Raw genomic sequence first — 15239 nt, 5'->3', positions numbered from 1 at the left:
TGCAACTGCACTGATGTACCACTTTTTTTTTTTCATTTCTGTCTTTATTTTCATTTTTATGGGCCATTCAATTGTCAGCTCGTTCTCCCACTTGCTGCACCTTTGAATATGAATTATTACATGAACCATCTGAACTGATGGTTTACACTCAGTTTGCATTTGACAGAGTAGCAGCTGCAGGGTTCCTTTTGGCAAGCACAAGTCAGCTAAAAACTCCCTGCATCGCCATCTAGAGGTGGCCGTCGAGGATCGCATTTTTCAATGCTATGTAAGTGTAACACTTAATTGCCGGCCAAATCTGGCCGGATGGTGGATGTCGCCAGATGACTTGAACCTTTAAACTCGTGGAAGCTTATGCGGAGCTGCTTCCTCTCCAAGTGAGAGTCTCCTCGTGCAATTCCGAACACTGATATTTTCAGAAAAGAGTGACACTAGATACAGCTCAGGTAACTGTTGCCCCCCTGAAAACGAGCAACAGTCAACTTCCTGCACTTCAGTGGTATCTGCTAAAGTCGATCACAACCGCGACAAACTCCTCGTCTTAAAGTCAAATGGTTCTTTCTATGTCAGTGGGTACTCGATCATGCCTGGATGAAACTACAGGAGACATTTGTTCATTTGTGTTAAATTATCATATTTACGTTAGTCGTCATAAAACATGGTGCAGTGTATTAAACTGAGAATTTATCATTTGATTACGTAGCAAACAAACCAGCTTCATTGTGACAGCTAACAGTGTTTAGGGGTTGGTGGATGTGCTTCATTTGTAACCATGTGGGGTTTTTTTTTGTGTTTTTTTTAAGGTATGTACTGGTGCAATGCTGTGTCTTTTTATCAAAGCAAAATGTTTGTGATTGTTTTCAAAGCGGGAGGTGTTACAGTTGGTTTTACAACCTGAAAACAAAACATGGTTCAGTATTCAGTTTGACGTCATGGTACTCGTGGTACATTCATGTTTTTCCAAGTGCAATCAAATGTTTGTGGACGGGCACATAATGCACATCGAAACAGTATTATGTTTGCCAACTTGAAAACAGATGTTGACAGAATATTGCGTTTGACAATAGTATCGACATGTCATCGTTTTTTCTTTTCCTCAAAGATTTGTCCATAATAAAGCATGTTGTTTTAAAGACGTCGTCCTGTCTCAATAAAATACTGATTATATTGTCTGAAAAGAGAAAACAGAGAAGTTGGGTGAAAATATATGTGTACGTTATAGTTGTACAGCACGTTTGCATCAGCTGGACTTGAGGCTGCCGTCTCGCCCGGCCTCCCACTGGTGGGACGGGTGGGATGTCAACAAGGTTTAGCACCAACTGACAGCTCGGCCCAGTGGCCCCCGCAGCACATTAGCATCTCCCCAGTGATGTCCAGCCTCCACAAGTCTGCCACACCCCTGCCACACAGCAGTCAGGCTTTGGGACCATCGGGGATTGCCTTTTTAGGAGACACCTGATCACAGCTGAACTCGCCATCCGCCCGGCACAAAGAAGCTGTGGCAGATAAGGTGACGCTTTCATGTGTATATATGTTCCAGCTCTTTGAATGATGGGACAAACAAAGCGTTGAAGGGGAACCCGGCTGTGATGTTGCGGCGGAAGAGGCCCGCAGAGTTCAAGTGAGGTGTTTTGGATTCAGCAGTTGCTCTCCCCACTGGCTTTTTGACGCAAGTCCACTGGGGCGACAAAGCGGATCTGCACTCTGAAAGGACTTCAGCCGTTTGCTTGTGGCCCGGCGCTTGTGTCGGATCGTCACGTCTGACTCGGTGTCATGGAGAAATTCAAGGCAGCGATGGTTCTGGGGGCTGTCGGCGACGCCCTGGGATTCAGAAAGGGTCGTTGGGAAAACTGCATTTCTGGCCAGAAGATCCAGGAGGAACTGGCCACGCTGGGAGGACTGGGGGCCCTTAAACTGGATCCTGACAACTGGCCCCTGAGTGATGCGACGCTGATGCACATGACCACGGCAGAAGCTCTTGTGACGGGTATGTTGGGTGGAAGAGATGGTTTAACGTTGATGTACGCACAAAAAAAACGAAGTAAAACATCTTTCTACCAAAATGATTAAATGTTAAAATACGTAATTTTTAATTCTAGAATATTACAATCTTTAAAATGTCATATGAAAAAAACTAAATGTTTTGTGACATTGGAGACACAATATCAGATCTTCCCAGTCTTTTAGCCTTTGGTCTTTCTACATTTAGCAGAACCAGAATAGCCTCAGTCCTACAGTCAGTGGAAGCTGCTAATCACCTATTGGCACTTCATGTCTTTATGATGAATCCTGCTGAACTACCATGATCCATCCCTCTTAGTGGCCACCACACACCAAATCTCATGTGTCCTCTGAAAGCAGTGCAGGGTGGCCAGGGAGACGCCAGCGTAGCGATAAGAGTTTAAAATAGACCGTGAATATACTTTGGAAAACCTGAGCCACAGCTCGTCTCCACTGAACAATAGCAGGTTGGACCCCCCCCCCCCCCCCCCACCCACCCACCCCTTAATCTGTCTGTCTCATGTTTGGCTGCAGTTGCCGCTCAAAGCCAATAACAGCCGTCCTGCAGATGAGTGATGACATCTGCTGAGATTAGGGGGCTCTATTTAGCCACAATGCATGCAACTCAGGCAAACATGCAAAAAAAAGAGTGGCTCCTGTTTTCAGAGGTGTCTCCAGTAGCACATTTGGAGTCATGATACCCTCCCTGAAGCAGAGGATTAAAAATCCCTGTACTCATATCACCCTCTTTCAAATATAATTGACAGTGTTGACATTATACTCCTCAGTCCTTTGTGTGAATCTCAGCCCTGTTAAAAGGCTCCTCGTCTCTCATCAGATTTCAACATCATTAATTAGGGGCGATGCCTCCGTGCCAACACCGCCTCGTTACCTCACACAAACAGTACGCACATAAATAAATTCTAGCACGATGACTGTGGACTCAGAAAGTTCACTTGCCCTGCGGCATTCGTGGCCCTAATCTGTGGTGTGGCAGAGCCGGGCTAAACTTAGCATCGTACAGCAGCACCACTCATCTTGCCTTGAATGCCAGTCATGAATGACTCTCTCTGTGCTGTGTGTGTGTGTGTGTGTGTGTGTGTGTGTTAGATTACTGGTGTCTGGAGGACCTGTACAGAGAGCTGGTGCGTCTCTACGTCGATGCCATGGTGTCCCTTCAGGGCAGAGCCCCCGACCCGGCCACAGTGGAAGGCTGTGCCCACCTCAAACCTCACAACTTCCTGCTCGCCTGGCATACACCCTTCAACGAAAAAGGCTGGTGGTGACTTTGAAAAGACAATCCGACAGTTTCGCTTTGTCGCCTCAGTGTGTTGTTAAACTGTATGTGCGGATGTATCCGTGTCCAGGATCTGGGTTTGGGGCAGCTGCCAAGGCCATGTGCATAGGCATGAGATACTGGCAACCTGACAGGTTAAACAGCCTGGTGGAGGTCAGCACCGAGGTCGGCAGAATGACACACAACCACCCCACAGGTGACGGTATTGGCTTTGTGAACCTACATGAAGATGTCTGCTAGTTACAGGCTCATGATGGAATCTTGTCACGTGCAGAGCTGTGAAATAAACCCAGCGGTTCAATTGTATATACGCTTTAAAATTGACAATTTAGTTAACACTGACTACAATAATCTAGATTGAACAGCAAAGCATAAACTGAATAAGGATGAATTTTCTTTAGCACTCGGGCTTTGAAGAGATGCGGTAAACGTATGAATTTGTTAACACAAATTTTTTTTTGCCCAATTAACCCCCCCCCCAAAAAAAAATTCATACATGCACTACTGCCGTCAACTATACAGCTATACAGTAAAGCTGGTAATATATTTACAGAGACTCCAGAGGGACAGAGCAGAGATGATGAGTGATGATGTTATATAATGTAATGGGTGTGTAACGGTTATTAATAAACTCGTTCAACTCGATTTCAGGCTTCCTTGGCTCCCTGACAACGGCGCTCTTTGCCTCCTACGCAATCCAGGGGAAGCCCCCTGTGACGTGGGGCCGTGAGCTCATGAAGGTCATCCCACAAGCTGAGGAGTACTGTAAGAGGACCATTAGACACATCGCAGGTCAGACTGGGTTGCCCTATGTGATGTCAAGATTATAACTCTGTTATAACATCAGTTTGGTTATTCTACCACTGTCTTAAATTTTCAACCCCATTTTGATCATTAGCACATTTCCTTTTGGAGATTGCAAGAAAATTCAAGTCCCAACAACAAAAAGTCACAATTTTCCCTTTGAACTTTGATGGAATTATAATAATAGTATAGTATCTATAGTAATAGACTTATTAGTGCGACAGTCAAATAATGTTCAGTTGTTTACATTTTGTTCTTTAAGTTTGGAATGTTTGAGTGATTGTCAGCTGATGGCTGTGGTGCATGTGATTATACATTCCAATGACAGAGTACCAGGAGAACTGGTTCTACTTTGAAGCCAAGTGGCAATTTTACCTGGAGGAGAGAGGGATAGAAGACGGACAGAACAAACCGGTATTCCCTGATCGCTATGACGCTGAGGAGATGGACAAGGTAGAACTCCAAAGACTGAGGGCGAATTTGTTTAGAGTTTAAAAAAACTTGAGAATCCCGACAGCTCCTGTGGGCATCCTCTGTTCTACAGATGTACAAGCGGTGGAGTTCCGAGGGCCGAGCAGGCCGCAGAGGTCACGACGCTCCCATGATAGCCTATGATGCTCTCCTGGCAGCGGGGAGTGACTGGCCTGAGCTGTGTAAACGGGCAATGTTCCATGGAGGTGGAGTGGACTTCACGCTGCAGCTGCAGTTGCAGCTACCAGATATTTTCAAAGTAGAACAGAAAGAAAAAACAGACACTTTTCATTGTTTCCTTGAAGCCTCTGTTTGTCTTCTACAGGTGAGGGTGAAGCCACGGGCCTGATCGCAGGCTGCCTTTATGGCCTCATGCATGGATTTGGCCAAGTACCCGCAGGCCTGTACCAGGACCTGGACAAGAGGGAGCACCTGGAGCAACTGGGAGAAGCACTTTACAAAGCTGCATCTTCAGAGAAATGCATAGAGAAGTAATGCTGATCCTCACTGACTCAAACCCTACTGGTTATCAAAGGAACTGCACACAACAGTGGAAAGGCTTTTTTTTTTAGCCACTCTAGCCTCTCACCCAGAATCCACAGTACCGCATTACTGCCCTCTGGCCATCCTTGCTCTCCACCCTGTACAGATTATAGGTGTGAGGCAGGAAGTGACAGGGAAGACTGTTTGGAAGTGCCGTGTTCCTGCCTTTGTCTGGATGCTGTTGTTTTATTTTGGTTGTTTTTTGGATTACCTCTGGACATCTTTTTACAAAAAATGCATATATTTGTTGTTACATTTGCCAATGGCAGGCAGATATAAGATGTTTCTGTCTGCCTAAAAGAAACACAAAACTGTGGGGCAAAGAAAAAAATCCACGTTCCTAAATTTTAGTCACAGGCCTTTTCACAGGATGCACAACGTTTATTGATTTGTCTTATTTATTTTGGCTATTTTATCAAACTAACTGGGATTAACATTCAACACTTATTTTCAGCCTCTCAAATTCTAACTAATTAAAATGAGCAAAATAGAAAATTTTATGTTGCCCCCCACCCACAGTAAAGTGCAATTGCTTTTAATCTAGCCTGGCTTTTTAATGCACGCAATCTGTCTTTATTGCTTTTAATGAGTAATGTATAATTAAGCTGTAGAATCTAAAATAACGCTGTTATTGCAACTTAAGAGGTTTTTTATTATTATTATTATTGTTATTTGCACTCTATAGCTCTAATTAGCAACAGTTCAATATCCTGAAGGCATTATTGCATGATGGTGAATGTCAGTATAATGTTGTATTAAAATCTTTTAGAACAAGCATTAGGTGCCTGACTCTCCTTCTCCTAACTACTATTATGTGCTGCCATGGACAGCTCATGTTCAGCTTTTACACTTACTGCACAATCCTCTGCTGCCTTTCCCCAAACTAATCACCTGTGACAGTTACACACTGCAAGAGAGGGTTTTCAAGTCTGCACATTTTATTTTTGTTGTGGGGTTAGGTATAGTGTAGTTAATTGACATAGTTAGACCTCACATGATCTACAGTAAAAATAAATTCTTTAGTATTTTAATATTCTAATGGCATAATGAAGACATGAATTATATGCTTTCTCTTTGGTAATTTACTCAGGAACATACAAATAATTCGAATTTAAAATAAAAATAATCAATCCCTTAGTCAAAGTAGAATTTAAAGACCACACTGGACATTTATTCAGGTGAAAAGGACAGTCATTTTAATGCACACTGCAATCTTAATTAGAGTCAAACGAACAGGTCACATGTTTGATCCAAATATAAGCACCCAAACATGTTATGTATGTTATGTATATACCCCTCAAAATGTAAGTCCTCTTGAAGGCAGGCACTATTAATTTGCTGTTATATGATCTCATACCATGACACGTTTTATCCCCAAAACATCTAATCATCTGATAATAATGATCCTAGTATATGCTGAGTCAAGCATTGGCTGTCGGAGTTAAAGTTTGCATGTCCTTTATTCTCCATAGACCAGATTGTCGTAAAGCCAGTAACAGCCCTGACGCCGGAATGTTGAAGAAGTTGGTCAGAGACTGTAACTGCCGCCCTGTGCTCCGAGGGATTCTGGAGAGTCTTCTGCATTATCTGACCCAGGTCCTCCCCAAGTGGACCACCGACAACAAACCCACAGAGAAGCCAGGATCAGAGGCGGCTGTTCAAAGTGACATGATGCGACCTGGTCAGAGAACCGTGGTGTCAAAGGAGCAGACTCAGCTAAGACTGGAGCCCGCCATTGTTCACTTTACACAAAAAGACAGACTGTCAGGCAAGCGAGCAGGAGACTGCATACCTCGACGTCTCACAACATTCCAGCTTCTACAATCCAAATTCACCAGATCCACTCCCAAACCTCCCATCACACACCAAAGGGAGGTAGGAATGTTGAATTGCAATAGAGGGGTGGCCGATTTGAAACGCAACCAGTGCAGTGAGCCCAGTGTCCGCAAGAGCCAGATCAGAAGAGAACACGGACCAAAGAAGGCAGCGACTGTGAAAGATATTGTAGCAAAGTTTGCCATGGCAGAGCAAAAGGAGACAGGAGAGAGCCTCGTGAAGAAAAGGCCAATCCAACCGAGGCTCATCACAAGAGGCACTGTCCTGTCCTCTTTGATGGAGAAGTTTGAGGGCATGGTCACCATATGCAAAGGAAGTGACTTCAAAAGTTCTTATGAAAGCCCCTCTCAAGAAGTTAAAGTGACAAATAAAGGGCAACAGAGGGTAAATAATCACAAAAGACAGCGATCTGATCAAACTGCTGGCAAACAGGAGACACACAAGCAAGTCAATGGTGAATCAGAAGAAATGTGGATCAAAGGAAATGTATCCACAAAAAGGCAGCAAGAAAGACCAAGGCATGCTAAGGAGACCTCAACAAAAATAAACACTAACCGCAAAGAGAATATGGTAAAAGCTGAGAAAATTGGGCAAGTGACAGAGAATAAGCCTAACCAAAAGACTGAGAGTCAGTGTTCATTACAGCCAATGAAACCTCAATCCTTTGAAAAAGAGATTAAAAGATGGACTCCAGAAACAGGAATTATGAACAATTTGAATTATAAAGATGAAGAGCTATTCACTTTAGAAACTGTCGTGGAGAATCTGCTCCCGGAGCCTTGCAGAGCTGTAACTCAACTAGAAGGACAGATAGATGTGCACGTTGGGACCATCATGATCTGCTTTCCATTGTGGTCCAAATGTGTTGATTTCTTACCCAAATTACATTCAGAGGAGACATCAGAAGGTTTGTGTAAAGATTACGACAACGGTTTCCCATCAAAGCCCCAAACTACCGGAAAATCAGAAGTGGAAGATACAAAACTTACAAAAAATGAAACCATTCCAAGGAAGTTGCCCAAGTTTCTTATCCCACGGGTCCAGAGATTTGGTCCCCAGGCTGATTCTTTGCATCAATCAGAATCAAACTGTGGAAATGTAAATCCATCAGTTACAGTGCGACACCTTCACGCTGATGAATCTTTGACTGCTTTGAACGCAGGGAAAGTGGAACCCCCTCCAAGTTACATGACAGAAACAGCCTTCGAAACAATAGCAAAAGATGTAACAAAGTTAACGGAACAAGATAAGGAAGGGGTCGCGAAAGAACAACAATCCACCATCAGTAATTACACTGACATCCCACAAAGCTTTAGGTTTTCTGAGGGGATGGAAGATAAGGTCATGTTTGAAGACCAAAACACCTCAGATGTATCATCACCAAAGATGAATCCTGACAGACACATTCAAAGGTGCAGGCCAAAGTACACGACAATTAACTATGGAGACCCTTCAGTCAAACAAACATACAAGCCGAAAACCATACGATTCACTGACACCTTCACTTTCTAGTGAAAACAGAACAGAGTTCTTTCTTCCTGCAGGAAGTCTAATCCACGTCATCCAAAGTAATGATCAAGAGTTTATCATTGTCAACGCCGGTGTTTGTAGAACAGATGTAGAATAGATAGATAGATAGATAGATAGATAGATAGATAGATAGATAGATAGATAGATTATTTGAGTTTTGTTTCAAAGTGCTTAGTGTATAATCATGTGAAATAACATTATTTTCTTGGGTCTTGAAAGTGTCCTTTAACTAAAGTCATACAAACAATGCATTCACAAGATTTCATCTTGCATCTCTGACTGATGAATAAACAAACACCCAACTAGAAGAGACATTGTTCCTTTTTACGAGAACTCTGCTCGTAAACTACTGACAGCATTTAGAGATTTTGAACCTCTGCCCCAGATTCTCCAATTTGCTCTGAGTAAATTGAAAACTGGTGACTTTGTGCACAAGGTCTGTATTTAAAGAGTTTTGTGAGGCTTAATCTTAGCTTAGTCGTTTCTATTTTATTCATTTTGAAACAAGTGAGGCTAAAATGAAAATTTGTGTTCCTTGAAAATTGTTGTAAATGGTCCCTAATCATGTGTCTCTAGCCTGTCAATCAATGTGCTTCCTTTGCTTTCTCCACTCTTCAGACCATGTGTGCTATTTATAGACAAAGTCCAGGTACATGACGGATAATTATCCCTTTGTTAGTGACAACACACCCAGTGTTAGTTCAACCTTCTGAGTCCACCTCATCACCTAAATCCCCTTCCAAGCGTGGAAACAACATCAAGCCATCAAGACATTATTTTTGTTTAATAGGGGAATGGCTAAATACTCTGTTTTAGTTTTGTTTTATTTTAAGTGGGGAGTCTTATTAAATTAACAAATCTTCACCTACCCCCCTGCTGGAAGTGCATGTGCTACGTGGCTCTGATAAAGTGGGCGCGGCTGCGTTCTTCACGTGTTGCCTTTAGGGTTTTTCGGACAGAAATTTGCGCAAGAAAATGCCAAGAATTTTGTGACGTGTAAACGTCATAAAAATAGTTGGGCGTTTTTTTTAAGGTGATGACAAAATCATAAAACTATAAAATGACGATTCATTGGTGATTTATTTAACTAGTTTGCCTCACGGCGCGTGGAATTCCATGTGTTCCCACCCGTGAGGCAGGCGTTTGTTAACATCAATACATCAAAACAATTTCGTTATCAAGCGGATCAGGAAAAAAAAAACGCCGTTGGTGACCGGGCTGCGTGAAACTACGAAAGGGTGTCCGCCACTTCAGTGGAAAACTATGTTGGATGGTCGACAAGCATTTATTTCTCACTGAAGATCGTGAACGCAACACGGCTCACGTTAAGCCGTCCCATTGGAGCCTCCACGAAAGAGGCATTAGTTCTGCTCGCCCTGCCTTGAGGGGGAAAAAAAACAAACAAAAAAAGTCCGTAATATTCGTCAGGTTCGGGGAAGGTGAATACGGTGTGGAATGAGCGGTGTAGTTTCCATGTTTTGGCGTTAATATCTAAGGTCCGGGGAGCAGGAAAAAGGTTGGTATCGATCTGTGGAAAGTGGCAGCAGCAGGTGCATATGGATGGCGATAAAAGTCCAGGCGAGCTCCCTGGGTCTCCGCACGTTTGAACCGCGGGAGCGTCGACAGAACACGTGGACAACGTTTCATTAACGACTTGTTGTTGTAGTTTTTTGTTTGTTGGTGAGGAGTTCGTTCGGAGAAACGTCCCGTCACTTTTCCTCCACTCGCGAACAACCTGTCGTTAATCCCCGGAGAGAAAGCAGCGTCTCGTTCCCCGCGCGTGACGGGTCAGCGCCAACATGGAGAAAGTGAACACCCGGTTTACCACTACTGACTAGACAATTAGAACTTCGACGACCGTCCTCGCCGGAAGTTGTTTGTGTCTTGGTGACCGTAATTTTGTTCCCCTCAACTACCCGCTGGGGAGGCTGAACTGTGGACATATGCCCGTAGCACGGGTTCCATGTTAACAACCAACAGTGGGGCGGAGGAGGAGCGTTCATGGAGGAGGGGAAGAAGAAGAACAGGGCAGCCACCCGGAGCCGCTTCCTCGCCGGTGGCGGAGCCAGAGAGAGAGTGGACAGGTGAGCTCAGCTCGCTTCACCGGGAAAGCCTTGTCCACACACACACACACACACACACACACACACACACACACACACACACACACTGCTAATAACGTTGTTTTTCGTAAATTCGTAAATATGTGCGCAGCTCCACTGTTGCCTTCGACCACCTTCTGGAAAAAAAAAATTCAGTGGTGCGTTTGCCGAACTGGATAATTTAACCTGAAATTTGTACTACTGCGGGGGTAAGATTAAATTGTAGAACAAATTGATTGTCCCCTTTATACACAATCGGAATAATCTTGAAACTTTTTGTAGATAGTTTTATTTGTTTCTATTATTAAATAGTTCTCTTAGCTACGTTCCAGAAAAAAACATTAATGCTACTATAACAACGTTTCACAACATTCACATTTTAGAAGGATGATTATCTTACATTCAAGCAGTTTATATAAAGTGAAATTGAATAATAAAGTGGTGATTTTAAAAATGGTGCAGTACAGTTTAGCTTTTTAGTGTGCATTAAATGAAAACGTGAGATATTTCGGTAAACTTTTACACAGTTTAAACAGTGTTGATTAAATCCAGCCGCTGAAACCATGATTCACACTTACAAACTCCATACTGATACATCATCATCGCTGCCATGGTGTTTGTGTCATCAACAGAGAGATGCCTTTATTTTCAAGGCCCACCTTGTGTTTTGTGTACACAGCGCTCAAGTGTTTTTCATGATTTTTTTTAAATTGTGTTGAAACACGATAAAGTGGACGTTGTGGTCCAGAGCATTGCTGACGGGTCAGTGCATTCCTTTACAGATGACTTTGCCTTGTGAGAGAGTTAAGCTGCGAGGAGATTAGCGTGTCTAAGGCAGAAAGTAGACACAGTCATTGTGGTTCAGGATGTGGCAAAGGTGCTGCATTTAAGATGACCTTCACCAAATAGAAACAGTTTTATAGCGTTGTTTTGTTTTTTTTATGTGTGAGGGCTTTACGCCATGTAATAATTAAACCAAAAATGAAAGTTTTATTAAAAAGAAACGTATCTGAAAACATTTGGATGATGCTGTTGAACAAGACAGATTGCCAATTGTGAAATGACTGAAAACAGTGTTTCATTCCACTTTGAAGAGTTTCTCTTGTTCTTCTCCTCAGTGTGGATCCATATGGTTTTGAGCGCTCCGAGGACTTTGACTACACTTCGTATGAGGAGCTCATGTCCGAGTATCTCGTCGTACTCACCAGACGATCCATCAAGTGGTCCAAACTGTTGAAAGGAAAAGGCAAAGTGCAGAAGAATGTCAAGCGTGAGTGCAAATAAAAAGCAACAACAACAATAAAAAAAACAAATATATATATATAGCCCTGTTTAAAGAAGGGAATTTAGAGTAAAACTTCCATCTTTTCACAGTAAAGCGTTACGTTCGCAAAGGGATTCCCAATGAGCACCGAGGTCTGATGTGGATGGCAGCCAGTGGCGCTCAAGAGCAGCTGGACAAGAACTCAGGATACTATCAGACACTGCTGGGAGCTGAACATGATCCCAAACTAGTGGAAACCATCCGCACAGGTCATAAACTTTCTTTATCTCCTGTTTGTTCACCCTCAACCTTTTGACTGGTCAAACGAGTGTGAAAGGACAAGACTTGCAGCCAGCTTCTGTTTCAAGTACTTTCCAAGTATCTTTTTTTAGTAATTATCTATCACTCTGTTGGTCTGTCATTTAATTCAGACAACTAAATCTGGGATTTTAATTTAAAGACAAATGGAAAATAATGTGATATTGTGCTAAATAACCTTTTTAGAGCTTCTTTTTTTAAATACATTTTTTCAGCCTCAGTTGCTGCCTCTAATATCGACTTTGCTGAAATGCAACTTATTTGTGCAGAACGTCCTCAACTGTGCAAGACACTGCAACAAAATGGTGAAATCCTGGGCTGCTTTGGTAAACTTGTGGCTGAAATATGTTTTAGACTTGAACAGAACATTTCCAGACAACGTCCACTTCCGTAAAACATCCAACCCGTGTATGCAGAAGTCTCTGGCCAACGTGCTGGTGGCGTACGGTCATCACAACCCAGCTGTTGGTTACTGTCAGGTACTGTCACTGTAGAAATCATGCCATATTGTTTTTTTTTTTTTAAGGAATATGCACTGTTACATCCAACAATTAGGTTTACTGTTATTGTTGATCTGTAAGATTCTATGCACACTTATTCTCCTACTGACACGCCGTTTAGCGCCAAAGATAAATGTATTTATTTTACCAAATATAAAGTTGTGAAACTGGCTCGAACTCAAACTAGAGTCTCTTTCCTCATAAACTCTCATCAGTCTTTGTCTGTTTCTGTGAATTCAACTGCTGCTGGTGAGGCGGGATCACAAGCCTCATGTGTGACCTGCGTGTCTCTCCTTTGTCTTCAGGGGATGAACTTCATCGTTGGGTATCTGCTCATCGTCACAAGAGATGAGGAGAAGTCCTTCTGGCTGTTGGAGGCACTACTCGGACGGATTTTACCAGGTGACTTGTGCTTCCACCCCAGGAGATCACCTGGCCATATTTGTTTTAAACCTGTTGGACAGTTTTTTTTTTTTTTTTCTTTATTCTGTCCTTGGTCAGGACGATGGTAGAAAGACGGGTAGACAGTCGCTCTAAATTGCATCAAATATTTGGTTTCCTTACTACACACACACACAGTGCTGTTAAGTCAGCCTTTAACCAAGAGAAGTTAGAATTTAATGACTTGTAATTTACAGCAAGACAGTCCCCCCCTCCCCACGCCACCCCCAACCCCCTTGACTTAAAAAGGGGTCAGTAGATATTGACCCTGGCTTTATGGCCTATCATAGATCATCTCATGACTCACTCTGCAGTTCATCACTAGGAAACAGCGCCTCACTTTCCAGGAGTGTTCACCCTCTAATCCCTCCTATCTAATCATCTACCAAGTGAACATACCAACACGTTCAGCATGTTCCCAGTTTTCACAGTCAATGTAATTTGTCTGATGGGTGACTCTTGCCTCGCCTGTGATGACGTCTATATGTGTTGGCACAGACTATTTCAGTCCTTCTATGCTGGGGTTGAAGATGGACCAGGAGGTGTTGGGAGAGCTCGTGAGGTTGAAAGTCCCCAGAGTGTCGCAGACCATGTCGGACAACAGCGTCACGTGGACCCTGGTGGTTTCCCGCTGGTTCATTTGTCTCTACATAGACGTCTTGCCAGTGGAGGTGAGTGTCCTATTCCTTTTATGAAACTCTAATCACAAGTGCATATGTTTTCTTAAAATGTATATTTTCAGAAATCAAAACTATGTAATTTTTGAATTGGCTTTTTCAGAATTTAAAATCAATTTTTAATTTTCCTCTTACACGCAATGTGCCCATGTCCTTGTTTGCAAAAGCCTCTGTTCACTTGGGGAAGGGTGCGGACTGCTCTGCTTAGTCTCCAAAGGGCCAGCAGGAGGCGGTAAAACGCGTTGAGGCAATATCCTAGAGATCACACCCCCACCTGCAGGTGCTGCAGCAGTAAGCCTACTAATCTGAACTCCAGACAAAAGGGAAGCGTAGGGTGGAATTTAATGCTGCAGCAAGTTTGTTTTCATTTTAAAGTGAAAGCAGTAACGGTGTCAGTTTGACCGGCAACTTATCTATTCAAAAGAAAAGGGAAAACGTGCGACATGTTTTTTGCTTGGAAGATTGTATTAATTTCACTTGTGAAGTGACAACATCTGTAGTTTTTGCCCTCACGGTGTTATTTTATTTGTACTGCAGACAGTTTTACGAATTTGGGATTGCCTGTTCTACGAGGGGTCCAAAATCCTGTTCCGTGTCGCTCTGACACTCATCCGCCACAATGAGGCGCTGATCCAACAGGCCCAGTCGCTGCCGGACATCTGCCAGACTTTCAAGCAGATCACTGCGGGACCATTTGTTGAAGACTGCCAGACTTTCATGCAGGTAATAGAACAAGGGGTGACGCCCCTCCCCGCGTATTTTTTCCAGTGTGTTAATTGTGAAGTGTTTTGTGTTTGCCAGAGAATCTTCACTGAACCGGGAAGCCTCCCCTCCACAACCTTGACTAAGCTGCGGGCGACGTGTCGATCCAGAATAATTGCAGAGGAACCCTGAGCTTCAGTGGCCTGACCTGCTAAATAAGCTCTAACATTCCACTAGGATGAACTCCTGAAGGCTAGTTTTGCACCATTGATGACTCTACATCTTAGTAACTAGCACACACTGTGTAGCTTTGAAGAATTTAGAAGTAAACGTAATGGCCTCCTGTGGACGAACGTTGTCGTGAGATGTGCCAGATAAGCTTCCAGATGAAATCGACTTGTCTTATTTCTAAATGCACTTTAATCCAGTAGGCTGTTTCTCACTTTGAGTCTGAACTGTTAGAACTCCAAAAAAAAAAAAATCCTGTGATGTACTTCCTGTTGATATAAACTTGTATGAATGTGACTCATTTAATGACCTCCTAGACGTTTCAAGTTGTTACATTGGTTGTTTTCAGTTTTGACTGGAAGGTTTCTGACTCCAACCCATTTCACCTGCACTACCATTAAATTTTCTAAGTGTCAAGTTTGTTGTGGCATTTGAGTTTTGTGGCCCTCGGAAGTTCTCAGTACTGGCAACACATGGCTGAATACGGGACGGAATTAACTTTGGCATTGATCCCAGCTGCGAGTA

The 15239-nt window shown here is 43.1% G+C and overlaps 2 protein-coding genes across 5 annotated transcripts; both read left to right on the top strand.

Moving 5' to 3' along the window:
* The first annotated feature begins 19 nt into the window (after positions 1-19).
* Positions 20-9671, top strand: adprhl1 (ADP-ribosylhydrolase like 1). Of its 3 annotated transcripts, none has more exons than XM_076019935.1 (8): positions 20-1987; positions 3112-3276; positions 3369-3494; positions 3950-4090; positions 4431-4555; positions 4647-4779; positions 4899-5064; positions 6589-9671. In XM_076019935.1, the coding sequence occupies exons 1-8, from the start codon at positions 1774-1776 to the stop codon at positions 8462-8464; spliced, it is 2946 nt and encodes a 981-aa protein (XP_075876050.1). In that variant the 5' UTR covers positions 20-1773; the 3' UTR covers positions 8465-9671. The 3 variants fall into 3 exon arrangements, with proteins under 3 accessions (XP_075876050.1, XP_075876068.1, XP_075876059.1); XM_076019944.1 differs by having other exon boundaries at positions 1848-1987; positions 3112-3283; XM_076019953.1 differs by lacking the exon at positions 6589-9671 and having other exon boundaries at positions 4899-6131.
* A 207-nt stretch (positions 9672-9878) lies between these two features.
* Positions 9879-15131, top strand: grtp1a (growth hormone regulated TBC protein 1a). 2 transcript variants are annotated; one of them, XM_076020005.1, is made up of 8 exons: positions 9879-10566; positions 11703-11854; positions 11959-12117; positions 12521-12645; positions 12972-13068; positions 13606-13778; positions 14322-14507; positions 14586-15131. In XM_076020005.1, the coding sequence occupies exons 1-8, from the start codon at positions 10484-10486 to the stop codon at positions 14676-14678; spliced, it is 1068 nt and encodes a 355-aa protein (XP_075876120.1). In that variant the 5' UTR covers positions 9879-10483; the 3' UTR covers positions 14679-15131. The 2 variants fall into 2 exon arrangements, with proteins under 2 accessions (XP_075876120.1, XP_075876130.1); XM_076020015.1 differs by lacking the exon at positions 9879-10566 and adding an exon at positions 10646-10793.
* Positions 15132-15239: the final 108 nt, after the last annotated feature.

Source organism: Nelusetta ayraudi, unplaced genomic scaffold (genome assembly GCF_046127955.1).
Source record: "Nelusetta ayraudi isolate G7.1 ecotype Tasmania unplaced genomic scaffold, CSIRO-AGI_Nayr_v1 ptg000002l, whole genome shotgun sequence".
Classification (NCBI taxonomy): domain Eukaryota; kingdom Metazoa; phylum Chordata; class Actinopteri; order Tetraodontiformes; family Monacanthidae; genus Nelusetta; species Nelusetta ayraudi.
Note: the sequence above shows the minus strand (reverse complement) of the source record. Positions and strands in the feature narration are given on the sequence as shown.